At 44.5% G+C, this 15,811-nt stretch overlaps 1 protein-coding gene across 1 annotated transcript in view; it reads right to left on the bottom strand.

The window, feature by feature from the left end:
* Window positions 1–15,802, bottom strand: part of ARMH1 (armadillo like helical domain containing 1) — a 46,077-nt gene extending 30,275 nt beyond the window's left edge. Inside the window, exons 1-3 of the mRNA XM_033113448.1 lie at window positions 15,671–15,802; window positions 3,067–3,190; window positions 1,777–2,004 (exon numbers count right to left, since the gene is read on the bottom strand). Coding sequence (XP_032969339.1) covers window positions 1,777–1,982 — 206 coding nt within the window. The 5' untranslated portion in view covers window positions 1,983–2,004; window positions 3,067–3,190; window positions 15,671–15,802. The remainder of the gene's footprint in view (window positions 1–1,776; window positions 2,005–3,066; window positions 3,191–15,670) is intronic.
* Between the last annotated feature and the right edge of the window lie 9 nt (window positions 15,803–15,811).

Here is a 15,811-nt window from a genome sequence, read left to right as displayed (position 1 = left end):
AAATCAGGACTTTAAGGTGAGAGTAGGGAGGTAGACTGTCAACATGTCTTTTAAAGCCCTGTTAGCACACTAATATTTGAGAACATTGGGCCAATTCAGTGGTATTCTCTTTGGCCTGTGTTCTAGGCCTGAGTCTGATTAATAATTTTATCAATGACTTAACTGTCATTGAAAAAAGAGAAAAAAGAAGAGCTGTGTTTACTTAAGCCTTTAGTTCTGTGTAGCTGTAGACTCTCTGATTAGCAAACATGGAATAAGGACCCATTATGTGCTAGACATTGTGCTAGGTGTTAGAAATATAGAGGTGAGTAGAACAGATGCAATTCCTGCCCTTGTAGGGTTTACAGTCCAGTAGGAGAAGAGAGATATTAAGCACATAATAAAAATAAAATGTGATGACTATCAAGATAGAAGAAGTGCTATGAGGAATATAACAGGAAACCTAAGCTAGTCTGGGGCTCAGAAAAGGCTTCCTGAGAAAATGATGTTTAAATTGAGACCTAAATAATGGAATAGGAATTAGTCAAAAAAGAAGGGGGTTTAAAGAAAGAGGAGGGTTCAGGGAAGGAGAAAAATGTATAACAAAAGGGTCTGAGATGAATCCACTGAGTGTCATGGCCACACAGAGCAGGAATATGCTCAAATCCACCCATAATTCAAACTATCACCTTGATGGTGACCAAATCTATCTTTAGCCCATCTGCCTCTGGGGCTCCTGAGCACAGGCACCTCAAAGTCAGCATGTCCAAACCAAACTTATCTACCCCAAAGCTCACTTCTCCTCTTACGGTCTCTTCTCGCAGAATGACACCCCATTCACTTAGTTTTCCCCAAGCCAGAAACGTGAGAGTCATTCTGGGGGAAATAAGTGGAGATGGTACTTCGATAAATGGGTATGGAACTCAGATTCCAGAAATTTGGAAATTTGGGCAGAGGGTACACACTTGAGAGTCCTTAAAGTGGAGTTGTGTTGACATCATGACAATGGATTAGATCACTCAGGGAGAATCTGAGAGTGAGCAGAGAAGAGGGAGGTAGATGGAGGCCCAAGAAATACCAACATTTAAGGGATGGCTGAAGAAGAGAAGGAATGCACAGAAAAGAAGGAGAAAACCAAGAGAATTGGTAGCACAGAAACCAAGGGAAGGGTGATCTGAGAAGTGAGAACGGCTGATTGACAGATGCTACTGAGAGATCCTGTATAAGGTCCAAAGATGTAATTACTGGGTTTGCAATCAGAAAATCATTGGTAACCTTGGCAAGTCCTGTATAGTGGAGTGGAGGACACAGAAGTGGGTGGAGGAGAAAAAGAGAGGTGAGGAAGTAGAGACAGAGAAGGCCAATAATCTTTTCAAGAAGCTTCACTATGAAGGGCAGGAGTTGGGTGCAATATAGACTTGAAACAGGCACTGAATTTTTTAAGGAAGAAGAGATTTGAGCAGATATAAGTGCCGATGAAAAAAGCTGGTAATGAGGCAAAGGTGGAAGCTCTAGGAGAGACAGAATGAAGTCCCTAAGGAGATGGGAGGGGATTCAAGTGCAATACCAATAGAGGATGAGCCCTAGACAGAAGGAATAGCCACTTCAACTCTGATGGGAACAAAAGAGGCTAGGTTTGGAAGACAAGAAGTTGAGGGAGTTCTTGACTTTTGGGATATTTTGATCACCAGATGTCCTGTTCTAAAATCTTAGAATCGAGGGACGAGCTCCCTCAATAATTGTCTCTCCTTTTCTCTCTTGAAGATGGCCTCATTTTTTCTGTTCAGCAAAGGATACGTGAGTCTAAGCCAGGTGGTCAAGCGTACCAGGAACAGGCTGGCTCCCTGGGAAAACTCCTGCTCCAGTTCAGGGGCAGTCTTGCCTCGGTTGTTTTCAATGAAATTGTTGAGGATGTGACTCCTTGTGACTTTGCCAGCATTGTCCCAATCCTGTAAAAAACTCAAGAGGCGGCTAATTGCTGCCTGTTCCTTCATAGAAGTCATGATCAATCAGTCCTGAAGTCAGCTACAGAGGGAGAGAAAACAGGCAGGTTATCAAAATGTTTAGAACCACCCAAGTCCTGTAGGTTACTCTAGCTTTTGCTTTTCCAGCAGTCCCTTGGAGGCCACTGAGCCTCTCTCATGCACATGGTTGTAGTGACATTCAAAACACACCTCTAGGACCAGTCACCTGTTACTCGAACAGGGAGGATCTCGCTGTGTTGTAATGGAATTAAGAATATCAAGGTAGTCAACAACTGCTTCAGGATTCAGGGCTAAACATTTAGCTTTCTGGTTTCTTTGTTGATACCAGCAACTAAAAGGACCACAGGCTCCAACTGAGATAAAGGCGTCTGCTAAAACTCTGGCTCTCTCACCCCTCAGTTCACACAGAACCAGATATTTGGGGTCTTTAGAGACCCGGCCCCCTCTTATCCAATCAGCCAAGGTAACATACGCTCCTTAACATTGTACTTTGGGCTTTTATACCAACTCTTTTAAAAACAACTTTAAAAAAAAGTTAGTGGGAAGAAAAAGTTCCCATTCCATAGTTGGATTAATGGGCTGTGGTTTGTAGGAGTCTGTGTCCTTGGGAGAGAGTGTTTTCAGTGGGGGAGGGAAGGTTTAAAATAAACCCGTTTTCCAAAAATAGTTGTGATTGAAAGTGTTATTATCCATAACAAATGTTAGTGCTGATGGGAGAGAGGCACGTGTGATTCTTTTGTCTAACAGACAAGTGAAAGTCATATTTCACATTATCATGGGGTTTTCTGTGATTTACAGAATATTTGTGAAACATTACTTGCAGTGGCCATGATTGATATGGAGAGAACAGCTTGTGTGTAGGGGAGATGTGTATTTCACGAAGATGGTTCAACATGAAATTTACAGTGCCATAAAGTGCTTCTACATCTTTGCTAGAGATCTAGTTAAAAGGACTTTACAGTCTGAAACATCCTAAAATTGATTCTAAATTAACATTTCCTCACATGTATTTGAGATATTGATGGCGCCCAGCTATCAGAATTTTATTAAGAAGCAATAATCTGAGGCATGCTGAGACAGACATACATACACACACACCAACCTCCTCTGCTCCCCAGAGGACACTGGATATGTGCTCCCAGGAAGGGCGTCACGTAGCCTCTGGGATGGAGACAACCACGAAATCCTCTCAGCCAGAACAGCCAGGTGAATAACTGTGGGTCAACCTAAACACAAAAATGACCAAAACCGGTCATGGGATCATGCATCAATCACTGTGAATGATGTTACAGTCCTAAGTCTGAGAATAACTCTCAGAGGCCATGGCCACCTACGACAGCCAAACCGGCCTCAAGAAAATGGGGAGAGTAGCTGTTCTGCACCCCAGGGAGGAGGGGTTGAAACACCACCATTAGCTTTATCAGGCTGGAAAGCACCTCGGGCCCCTGTCCTGCTGTGGACCGACCCATTCTAGGATCAAAACTCAAAGCGTTACCAGAGAGGCACCTAGCAATTCTGGGACACCAAGGGTAGGAAAATTTCAGCTGGACACTCTACATTATGGCCACTCGAAGTTCCCTTGGATCTCAGTCTTTCCGTATCATTTTTCAAATGGGTAAAGAAAACCAACAAATGGCAGCTTTAAAGGTCAAGTGATGGAGGTCTAAATCAGTGAATACTAGCGAAGGCCCATTACGTGTCACATTGCAAGGTGCTGTGGGAGATGCAGAGATGAATACGGTTATGCGCGGCCCTTGAGGAGCTCCAAACCCTGTGGCAGAGTGGAAGAGCACGAGACTCGGAGTCAGACTGGGCTCAAGGGTCAGCTTCCCACTTGCTGTTTAGTAAAACATCAAACTATGTAATAGTTCCTGACTTATCCCTTGCCATCCTCCAGTCTTACCCTAGAGGCAGGCACTTTCAACTCTTTTGGCTCTTTCTTCTGGTGTCTACCTCTATACGTATTTCCAAATAATGAGTTTATACTACTTGCTATGGACTGAATTGTGTTCCCTTTGTCCCCCAAATTCATATGTTAAAGCCCTAACCCCCTGTACCTCAGAATGTGACTGTATTTAGAGACAGGGTCTTTAAAGAGGTAATTAAGTTAAAATGAGGTCATTAGGGTGGGCCCTAATCCAATATAACTTGTGTCCTTACAAGAGGAGATTAGGGCACAAACCCATACAGAGGAAAGACCATATGAAGACAACAGAAGTCAGCCATCTACAAGCCAAAGAGAGAGGCCCAGAAGAAACCAACCCTCTAACAAACACCTGCATCTTGGACACCTTGATCAGAGCCTCTGAACTGTAAGATAACTTCTGTTGTTTGAGTCACACCTTCTGTGTTACTTTGTTATGGCAGCCCCAGCAAACTAACATATTACTATTATTTGATTTAGACAAGATGTATTTCTTATTCTAGCAGTTGAGGAATTAGCTCTCTTGCACCACTCTAACCCCCATTTTTACAACATAGTTTTCCAGTTTATAGTTAAATCAATAGTTAGTGTTTATATTATTGGCCAAGTAAATAAACATTGTTCACTTAAGTTGTAGCTTATTACATTTTCTTTTATAAATTGGTTTTACCTGGAATTAATTCTTTTCAATTGTTTAGTTTTCTAAGTACATAGAGCTGTTTTCTTCCAAATGTTCCAAACATGTAGCAATGATTTTCCCAAATGTTCAATCCCTAACTGACCAGTTCCATCTTTTCCCTGGAAACCTCTGCCCCACTGTCTTTCTGCTCATTTGTCCTGGGTACTCACTAAGCCTGGGATTTCCTTTTGCCAGTCTTCTCTGTTGATTGCCCTATTTCCTGGATCCACTTCATCCCCTTTCTTGGTTTACACTCCCGTTTTTTTGAAGCACATTCTCCAGTAGCTTCCTAAGACAGGAAAGTTATTTGTGTGTGTGTGTCTTTGGAAGTCTGAAGATATTTCTGACCTCATGTTAAATTGGTTGGGTATATAATTCCACATTAGAAGCAAACTTGCCGGGTATTGAGCCTCCCCAGTGATGCTGCTGAGAAGTCTGACGTCATTCTGATTCCCGTGCTTTTGTCTGTGCTTTTTTTACTTGATGCTTTTAAACCTTTTCTGAAATTGTATGATGATAGACCTTGGTGCAGGTCTTTTCCATTTATTATACTAGGCCCCTGGTGGGGTTTTTCAATCAGGTGCTGTGGCCTTCAGTTTTTAGAAATTTCATCAGGCAACTACTAGTCTTTTCACTTGAGGAACTCATAAATATGTCAGTCAGTGTTGGGTTTTTTTTTTTTTTCCTCTTGGAGTCCTCAGGGCCTCTGGAGAAGACTTTATTATTTCCCCAAGGAGGATAAGAGGGTGGGAGTGATAAATGTCGAACTACTGGCATCCTGGGGGTGGAGAGTGGGGCAGGGGCTGAGGCTGTCACAAGGCAGCGTGTAGCCCTTCCACCACTCAGTGTTCCCCCCCATGTCTCATCCCTGCCCTTCAAACGATGCCTGAGGTCCCTGAGTATGGAGGCCTCCAGAGTTCGGTTTCCTTTCTCCTTAGGCAGAAGCAGAGTTTAGAGTACTTGTTGGACTATTGAGAGAGGAGCTCTGGGGTGGGGGCCAAGTGCTCTGCTTATAGACTTCAGCCAATCCCCATTTTGGCCCCATACCTCATTTCTGACCTGTGGTAACAACGCTGGTGCTTCCCAGTGTTAAGTCTCTTGGAGGTTAAACTGGGTGAACTGACTTGCTTTATATTGGTAATCTCTTCTTGGCACTTAAGATGCTTGGCACTTTGAAGCATCTTAGGATGCTTCAAGCCAGGTAACATTCCCCCACCTGCCTTCTACCGCCCAAATATTTGTTGAACTTGCACTTGCTGTTGCCTTGCCTCCTTCTCTGAACTTTTGTGACTTTGTACCTTTTTATGTTTCTTTAGTGTTAGGTCAGTGAGGTTTTGAGAGGTAGGGAGAGATAAAGGGTGACAGTCATGTTTAATCAAGAGAGTTCAGCCCCTTATTATTCATTTTCATCTCAACTTTTCTTCAAAGTGAGATTTGATGAGAACTGGAAAAAAGACCCATTAAATACAATTTTTTAAAAAAATAAAAAGAAGAAAACAGTGGGAAAAGGAGAGAAGTATGCCAATTTCAGGAGTCAGTTGCTGGGATAAACAGTGTATCTAAGGTTCTTCTTGACTACCAAAATAAAAGGAGAAATATTATGTCTTTTATGGTTAAGGGAGGAGAGAAGGAATGATGGCAAGGAGAAGAAACAAACATTTTTTTTCAGTTTTCTCAAGAACTAGTCACATATAATGTGTATTATATATATTATTTGTTTAACCCTCTTAGGACCCCAAGGAGGTATTCATTATTATTCACAACTTTTAGATGAAAAAACTAAGGTTTACAAAGGTTTGCTCATTTATTGAAGGTCTCACAGCTAAAAAGGGGTGGAAATGGAAATTGAACTCAGGTTTGTATAATTCCAGAGTCCAGTTTCTCTCTGTTTAATCAAAAGCACTAATTCTGCTCTCCCCTGTGCTCCAAAGGTACCAATTAACTCTTATTATCAAATTGGGTGGCTAGTTTGCAGTCCCATCTTGCTTGACCTCTGATAGACTGTGGATGACCCTCTTCTCAAAACTCACTTCCTTACCCCAGCTGTCTCCCGGTTCTACCCCTCAGCAGGTCCTTTTCCTGTTCTCAGGTCTCTCCTCATGCTTTGTAATCTCCTGGGTGACGTCCTTCACTTCTATCACTTCAAGTTACACCTGTAGGCTTTATGACTCCCAAATCTACAATCTCAGCCTGGGACTGAGGTCCAGATCCCTATATCTAAATGACTAGTGGATGTCTTCCTTGGTATGATTCACACACTCTTCAAATCAGTGAGTCCCAAGCTGAACTCATCAAGCCCTCACAGCCGCTCCTTCCCCTGTGTTGGTCCTATTTCCGTGACTGGGTTGCCACTCTCCTGGTCACCCAAGACCTGTCTTTGACGTGTATTCCCTCTCCCTTGCCCTCCTTATGTGAACTGTTGCCAGGTACTGCCAATTATACCTCCTGAATCTCTCCCAGATCAGTCTATTTATCTTCATCTCCACTGCCACTATTTTCATTTACTCCTCCGCCCTCACATGGATTACTTCAACAGCCTCCTAACAGATCTTCAGGTTTAACCCCATCCTAACTGCCAGTGATGTGAGAGCTAAAAATGCAAATCGGACTGACTTCCCTGTTTAAAACTCTTCAGGTGTTCCCCATGTTATCGTCAAGATAAAGTTTCAAATATCTCAGCCCAAAGAACTTTCATCTAAATCCTGCCACAACTGAAATCGGACTCCCCTTGTTCCTTCCCCCCTTGTCACTGCTTATAGTGGGAGTTAGGAGGAGGCTGCCAGCTTTCCTACACTTTACAAACCATCCTCTAAATTCTCCATACTGTTTCTAAATCATTTCTTTTCCTCTGAGGTCAGGCTTCCTACCCTTCCCTCCTAATTTGCCTCATGACTGATTTATTGGCCACACCCCCAAGCTCATTGATGACTTCAGGCCCAGAAGTCTTCCTGTTTACCCAACACCTGAGAGGCAATTTCAACATCAACATGTTCCATTTCCATAATTTGGGTGGCTAGCATCCTTCCTGACACATCACGGGTGCACAAGAAGCGTTAAACCGACATCCAACACACTATGCTCAGAATGAGCACTTTGATTTCCTAACTCCACACAGTAATTAATTAAGCAGATGTCCTGGGTGCCAGTAGACTCTGAGCCAAGCATGGAGATTCGGATTGGTTAACATGACAAACATAGTCTCTGCCCTCAAGGTGCTTACAGCCTGGTGGGGCAGAGAGAAAGGCAACCAGGTGATTTTAATAAAGAGTGAAAAGTGCCCCGATGGGGGCAAATCCCAGGATCTGCTGAAGCACACGGAGAGGCACAAAATCTAGACTCCAATGATCTCCAACCTTCACCTCTAACTAACCCAGCATTCACACTTATGATCCACACCCTAAACTTGTGAATTGCCTGTCAAGTCTACAATTCCAAGCTCCTCACTCTACCACACCCTCCATCTGTTCTCAGGAGGTCTACTCTTGGGTTTAACAGAAATGTTACAGGCAATTAGGCAAGAATGTCCTCTTCATTCTCCCATGGAATCAGTATCCACACCCATCCTTCTCTGTCCCTTCTTTACCCCTTTGCCAGAGCTCTCCATCCAGGCACCCTGCGTCCTTAAGCCCCTCACTCCATCCTTTATTCCCTCCTCCCCTGTATCTTCAATCACTCTCTTTATATAGGCATTCTTTTTGTTAATATACTTGATTCTTGCCTATGCTAGAACAAAATAAGCAAACAGGAAACAAATACCACTTATCTCAACCCCACGTCCCCCTCCAGTCACCTCTCTGGTGTTGTCACTTCATAGCAAAGCTTCTTAAAAACAGTCTACACTCTTTTCTGTTCTCCCACTAACCATTCTCTCCTCAACACACTGCAATTTGGCTTCTCTCTCCCCCCACCCCTACCTGGTCCCCCGCACTTCACTTCCATCACTTTAGCGCGTGTCTCTGACAACCTCCTAATTGCCTAGTTCAATGAGGACATTTTCGTCCTTTGCTCACTTGTCCTGCTGCTGCAACTAACATCACTGACCATTCTTCCTCTTACTCAAAATGCTTCCCTCCCTGATGCCTCGGAACCACGTCGTCTTCTCTTGGACTGCCTGCACTCCCGCCGCCCCATCTTTGAGTCTCCAGGGCCTGTCACATTTGATGTCAGTCCTCAGTAAGTTGTCTCAAACATGAGCAGGAGTCCCTCTGCCCCATTTCCAACCTCACTATCAGCAATTCCATTAAACATGACATTCAACAAATTGGCAGAGAGCGTGTTCCTCCTCCTTGCGCTAGGCCTCGGGGGATGAATGTGAAAAAGACACAGTGCCTTCTTTCAAGGGGTACACAAGTTGGGGGTGGCATAGAGTCCTGTAATGAAGCAATTTCAATTCTAGTGGTGTAGTGGTAAGTGCTACGATGGGGTAAGCACAGGATACTTTGGGAATGTGAGCAAGGGACATCTAACTCAGCCTTAGTTCCTGGGGTGGTGGCTGTTACAAAATATCTCCAGAGGAGCTGCCATCCAGGCTAAAAGGCATCTGCAACTAGTCAGGTGAAGAGGTGAGGAAACTGTATTCCAGGTAAAGGGAATAAAATATGCAGAGGCTCAGAGGTGAGAGAGTATACGGTGTATTTAAAGAATTGCAAGTGGGAGGCAGTACCACGTAGTGGTCAGGAACATACACTGGACGTGGATGGTCTTCCAGCTCCCTGCTGTGTGACCTTATATAAATTCCTTAACCTCTCTAGGCTTCAGTTCTCTTACCTGAGAAGAGGAGACAATACCTCATAAGGGTCAATAAACTACCTAACATATACAAAACCCTCAATAAAGCTTTGCTCTGATTTTCATTGCTGAGATTGTTCAGAATGGCTGGAACACAATATGAGGATGGAAGTGGCAAGAGATGAGGCTGGGAAAGTAGGTAGAGGACAGAGAACGAAGGGCCTTATATACTCTGCTGCAAGGTTTGCGCTCTATCCTGCGGGCAATGCAAGGGCACTGAAGAGTTTTAAGTCAAAGTGACCAGAAAAGATTTTGCTCTAGAAATATCATCTTGACTGCAGTGCAGAAAGATGACTGAAAGGGGGCAAGACTAGAGGTGGGACACCAGTTAGGGGGCTGTTCCTGTAATCCTGGCAAAAGGTGCTGATGACATGAGGGTCGGAGAGAAGTAGAAATGTCACATAGACAGAAACAACAGGACCTGGTGACTTGTGGTAGAGGATGAAAGAGGGGGAGGAATCCGGGAGGATGCCCAGATAACCTTGCTTCCTACACTTCACAGAGAAAACAGGGCCTCATCAAGCGCAATTCCCTTTTCTCCCCTCCATTCTTAATCTTATCGTATCAGCACCCAGCCTTCCCACGTAGCTTCCATCTTTCCATCTCCTCTGACTCCTTTTAAACACTTGCTCAATCTTCGCCAACCCAAATAAATGTACAAACAAAGCCTTTCCCTCAAGCTTCTACATTTCCTCCTTTCTTCACCCCCAAATTTCTCCTTCTGGCCTACAGGATAAGGTCTAAACTCCATGTGGCATACAAGGCCCTTCAAAACTCGACCCCAGGCTAATCTCATCCTGTCATTTCCACATTACAACAGACCTTGACTTCTCAACTCCCTAGGCTCTTCCAGGGGCCTCCACATTTCAAAGCTACTCTGCCATCAGGAATGGCCAGGATCCTTTTTGTCCTTTGACTAATTCTGCAAGCCAACTAGGGGCTCTTGGTTCTATGGCTCCACCTACGCCACCTCTTCCCCTACTATGCTGTAAAACTTAACTATCCCTCTCACTAGAGTGTGAGCTCCTCAAGGGCAGGGGTTGGTCTTCCCCATCTGTGTCTCCAGGGCCTGGCATAATGCCTGGCACAACATAGATGTTTAATAAATGCTTCCTGGGTGAATGAGAGAAGAAATCAGCCAGCTCCTGTTTAGATGGTTATATCTGAATGTCTGTGATATGGAGGTCCATAAAATGACCAACTTCCCAAAGCTGCCATGTGCAGAGTGGCAGAATCTCCATCCAAGAAAGCCAGTGCAAAGTCTATGAGGCATTTTACAGCTATGACAGGAAATAGCAATGTCAGCAGTGGTGTCATCTTTGGACACTAAGGACAGGGATTCAGTGCCATGAACGGTCAGTTAAATTGTAATTGGAGTGAACTGTTCCTCTGCAAACCATAATGTTCTTTAGCTGTAGCCAAATAGCGTTCAAGAAGGGGAGAAAATTTTTTGAAATGTCAAAGAAATTATTTCCAATTTGGTGCTCACAACCAGAAACTCTAATGATCAGTGGAAATGAGAAGCAAACAAATTAGCACTAATGGAAAATGGCTTTTGGAAAAGAGGATTTAATTTATAGTCAACTGGTCGTGGCATGCAGCATGCAGTAAAAGTCAGCTTCCCCAGCTCGGTCATAAGAACTGGAGCACACACGGAACGCCAGAGAAAAATATATGTATGCCATCATGCTTATTGGAACCTCACTGTAAGTGGCAGCCAATTAAAATTGTCATTATTTTACCTTGGAGAGAAAATGGTCTGAAAAACCAAAGCACATGAAATTAAAATCCAGATTAGGAACTTCGGTCCAAATTGGTTTGTTTGTGGCCTTCTAACCTTGGCAAGGTCTTCTGCAAGGATGACAAACCTACTTTGTCTTCAGCCCAGAGTGGACCCTCTGTTTTTAATTTCCTCTCCATCTCAGAGGTGATTAATAAATCTGGACTCATCTATAAATCATTTCTATTGCAGCCAAATGGTTCTTCCTCATGCAGGGAAACTAAAATCACAAAATGTTAAAAACCCCAGCTCTTGCACTAAGCCAAAGGTCCTCAGCAACAAGCGAGAAGAGGTATTATAAAATCAAAAGGGCACTAGGTCTTGTTTCTAAATAAAATTTCTCAGCAGGGTAAATCAAAAAGCATGTTTCTAAAAGCAAGAAGCCTCCAGGGCATGGGCTGTCAGCCTGGCTCACTGTCCCCAGATGGCCCCGGAGACAACAAGGCAGTCACTATGTGCTGTTTCTGCAGGTTCCACCTGCAGAATGGAACAGATGCCTCCTCCTTGGGCTCCCAAAAAACCTCCTCATTCTCAGGGGGGAAGGAGGGAGGAGAGAGAGATTGAGATTCTCCTTCCAAACTTCAGGCCCAGCCAAAGGGTATATGCGCTGCAATGTCACTTCCTTCTCAGACTCCCTCCTTCTGCTCCCCACTCATACCCTCTTCATAGACCCCTCCTGCCACCCATTACTTCCCTACGGATAGTCACCTTTCCCCCATCTCCTTCCTGCAAAACCCTCTGCCTTCATTGTGTCCCCAGACGTACCCTCATTTTCTACCCACAGACCCCACTTTTCCTCTCCGTAGACTCACTTCTGCCCCAACTCCTCTCCACAGATCCGCCCTCGTGCCCTCCTCCACAAAGTGTAACTCACTAGGTCAATCATAGCCTCTCTACCCACATTCTCCTCACCCCTTCATTACTCTATGCTCTACGCTTCATCTTTCTGGACCTGATTTCCTACCCTTCCTTCTCTTCCTAAACTTCCAACTCTGCCCTCGAAAGCATTTGTTTCTGATCGGGAACTTCTCCTCCACTCTTAGCTTCTCCAGTCTACCTGCAGCTTGTTCCAAAAGCTGCTTCTCCCCCAGGGGGCCACTTCTGCATAACCCTCCCTGGTGGAAGCTGCTTATACTCTTACACTCCGAGGATCTCAGGGTTGGGAGTGGGGTTAGTGTCTCCTCACCAAAGCCCAACTCCGTTCCTTCTCCCACCACCTTCTTGTAAAAACCTTTGCTATTTTTGAGGGTCATGCCATTCAGCTGTATTGACTTTACCCCTCCTCCTCAGGCTGTCATAGACAGATTCCAGAACATCCTACTTTATTCATCAAGCACTACGGGCCCCAGCTCACAAGCGTCCTCTTCCCTTTTCCCTCCTCACATCCTGCCATCATCCAGGGAGATTTCAATGGCCATGTCAACCTGAATGTCTTCTGTATTCCACTTCAGCCTCGCCCTCCCATGGCCACACCCTGGACCTTGTCGTCACCTGGAACTACTCAAACGTCATTACTCCACGGCCTGATTACATACAACTCTTTCACCCAACTATTTCCAAGATACGGGTTCTCTGACTTCATTGGGACCCCCCAGTCCATAACACTTTTACACTCTCCTGTGCAGGTTAGGTTCTAAGATCCATCACCTCAACCTTTTGCCAGGATCCTAAACTTCCTTGCCCTTTGTCCTTCCATTTTATTCACTTAATAAAATCCAAACCTGTTCAATTAACCTCTCACACCCACCACTAGGTGGCTGAATACTGTTGGGGGAAAGATACATATTACACAATTATGCTGTCTGCTGCTACAAATTAATGGTCATCAACCTCATAAGCTTCCTAACTGCCCAGAAATCTGCATGCTGCCTTGGTCATCTCGTTCCCATTCTCCACTGCAGCTATTTCAATCTCTCTCTGCTCTTCTCAAACCTTTCATATCATCTCCAACCCTTTTCTCACTGGCTGACAGCATGTCCCTATTTCAGAGAGAAAATAAACCATAAAACAAGAATTCCCTCAACTTCTTGCCACCAAAGCTACTAACGTACTAATAATCTCACACGCTTCGTTTTTGTCACAATGCAAATGTCCCTCCATCTTTCTAAGTGAATTTCTCCATCAGTGCCTTGGATCCCCTACGTTACTCTTTTTCTGGGGTTGCCACTTTCTCAGTTACTTCTTTTTTTCTATAATTTTATCTTTTTACTTTTGCTGGATCCAGGCCAACAGCATTTCTCCCATCTGAATAAAAACCAATGTCTCCTTCCAGCTATTGCCATATTTCTTTTTTGTCCTAAAAAACCAAACATCTCAAAAGTGCATGTACGTGCAATCTTTACTTCCTCACTTTCCCACCCACTTCTCAATTCGCTGTAATTTGACCTCTGCTTCCAGCACTCCTCTGAAACTGCATTTGCAAAGGTCACCAACAACTTCCTTGTTTCTAAATCCAGTGGATTTTTTCTCAGATCTTATTTGATTAATCATTAGCCTCCAACACTTTCCTCCACCGGCCACTGAAACACCATGTTCTACTACTGATTATCTTACCATTCTGGTCATGTCATCTCAATTGCCTTTGCAGGTTCATTCTCCCTTTGCCAGACCCTCAGACTTGAGAGCCTTCTCAGAGCTCTGTCCTCGGCCCTCTTCTTTTCTTACTCTACACATATGCCCTGGGGAAGCCCAACAAATCAATCCACTGGTGTGGCTGCTATCTCTAAGGCACTACACATTTCTATTTTCAGTTTAGACTTATCTTGCAAACTCCTGTCAGGCATACTCAACTGTCTCTTGGACACCTCCATTTGGATGTCCCACTGGCACCTCAAATTCACCAGGCTCAGAACTTACTTTCTCCTAAAAACCATGCTTCCTCTCCTTTCTTTTTGCCCAAGCCAGTATTTATCCTTCCTGTCTCCTATTTGCCCCAGCAGACACCAAGTCTAGTTCTTTTTAACTCGTAAGAGTCTAAGGAAGCCATTCTCTTCACTCCTGCTACCTCTCCAAGTTTTTGGCCACCATAGTCCTTCCACATTACTCAAACAACTTCCTAATTGGTCTCTCTCCTTCTCTCAATCCCCACTCTATGCTCTGCATTGATCTTTCTAAAACACAAATCTGATTGTTACTCCTTTGCTAAAGCCCTGCAATGACTCCTCACTGTCCTCAGGATACAGTCTAAGCTCTTGCATTCATAGGAAACACACTGGCAAATTTTTACCACCAGTAAGTGTCGTGGCTTTGCTCACGGGCCGTGAAATAATTCACGAGTCAGATAGAAATATAGATTTATTAAAGTAAGAGTAGAGTCGGCTGGGCAGAGTCTGCTGGAAACTACTGCCCCGAGTCTTTGTTTCATCTTTAGTCTTATATTTTCTAGTCAGAATGTAAATTTCTTAAGCCTGTAGTGGAATTTTCTAGAGTTCGGCTTTGTCAGTTGGGGTGGGGGAAGGTACAGTTAAGTCGGTTATCACCACCTTTGTATATGTTATGTAAATTTAAGTTGGAGTCAGGAGTGGATCCCACACAGATGCAAAGCCTTTCGCAAGTCACAGGGCCTGCACTGGGCTGACATAAACAGAAACGTTAAAACTGGCCTAGTAAATGTATAGGAAGGAAAACCATTAATAGTTGGTGGAAGGGAAGCCGAGGAAAGGAAGCAAAGGAAAACAAGCTTTCAAAAAGTCCCAAGCTAAATTACACTTGTTAAATCAAATTATACCAGACATTCAAACCTCAAAATAGAAGATTCAGTGTCACCATTACAATCCCTCTGTCTTAACAGTAAGATCAACCTAAAAATCAAAGCTGAGCTTGGCATCAAAGACCCTCCAGGATCTGAGCCTACCTGTTCCTCCAAAGTTACTCTCTCATTAGTATCTCCTCAGGCCAGAAGATGCTAAGTTCTGGAACTCACCCTTCAGTTTCCCCTTTTTGAGCTCCTGCAGAGTCCTTTCCCTCCACATCGCCACAAGTCTTTGACGGCCAACCTCTAGGGCCGTCTCCACTGCCATAATGCTCCTTGACACTTTCTGAGCTCGCGCAGAATTAGAGTTGGTTCATAAATGGTTTCTCTCCCTCTCCTTTTAAGACTTACGGAAGTCAGGGCCAAAAGCTTAATCCTAACTAGAGCTCACCTACATAATAGGTGCTCAGTAAACACTTGTTAAATGCATGGATAAATGCAAGAAAACGGCACTCCCTAGCTCCTTTGTGTCCCCCACGAACAGGGCATTCTCTAGTCTTTCACTGAAGACACTCCTCCCCTCGCCACCCCCCACCCCTCAACCCCACCAGTCAGAACATGTTTTCCCCACTCGGTGGAGGATGGGCCGGCACGCGCTCATTAGGTCGTTTTGTACGGTTTTCAACCTCCAGCCTTCGGAGCTGCGGCTGATAGAGGATGTTAGAGGTAGCTAGATGATGTAAGTCAAAGGGCACTGCCGTCCACCCTCGTCGGATAACACACGGTTGGGAAGGGAGACCACCCCATTCCCAAAATACCGCAACTCTCCCGCAGACCCTCTTACCTATACAGGAGGGTGGGGACTCTTCCTGACCGGCGTCCCGGCTGACCAATAGCTGATCCACATTAAGGGAGTCAGCCAATGGCTGCGGGCCAGGGATAGGGCAGGGCGGGGAATGGTTGCTAGGGCTGAGCTAGTGGGGTG

Source organism: Rhinolophus ferrumequinum, chromosome 9 (assembly GCF_004115265.2).
Source record: "Rhinolophus ferrumequinum isolate MPI-CBG mRhiFer1 chromosome 9, mRhiFer1_v1.p, whole genome shotgun sequence".
Classification (NCBI taxonomy): Eukaryota; Metazoa; Chordata; class Mammalia; order Chiroptera; family Rhinolophidae; genus Rhinolophus; species Rhinolophus ferrumequinum.
The sequence above is the reverse complement of the archived record's forward strand: the minus strand, read 5'-3'. Positions and strand labels throughout refer to the sequence as shown.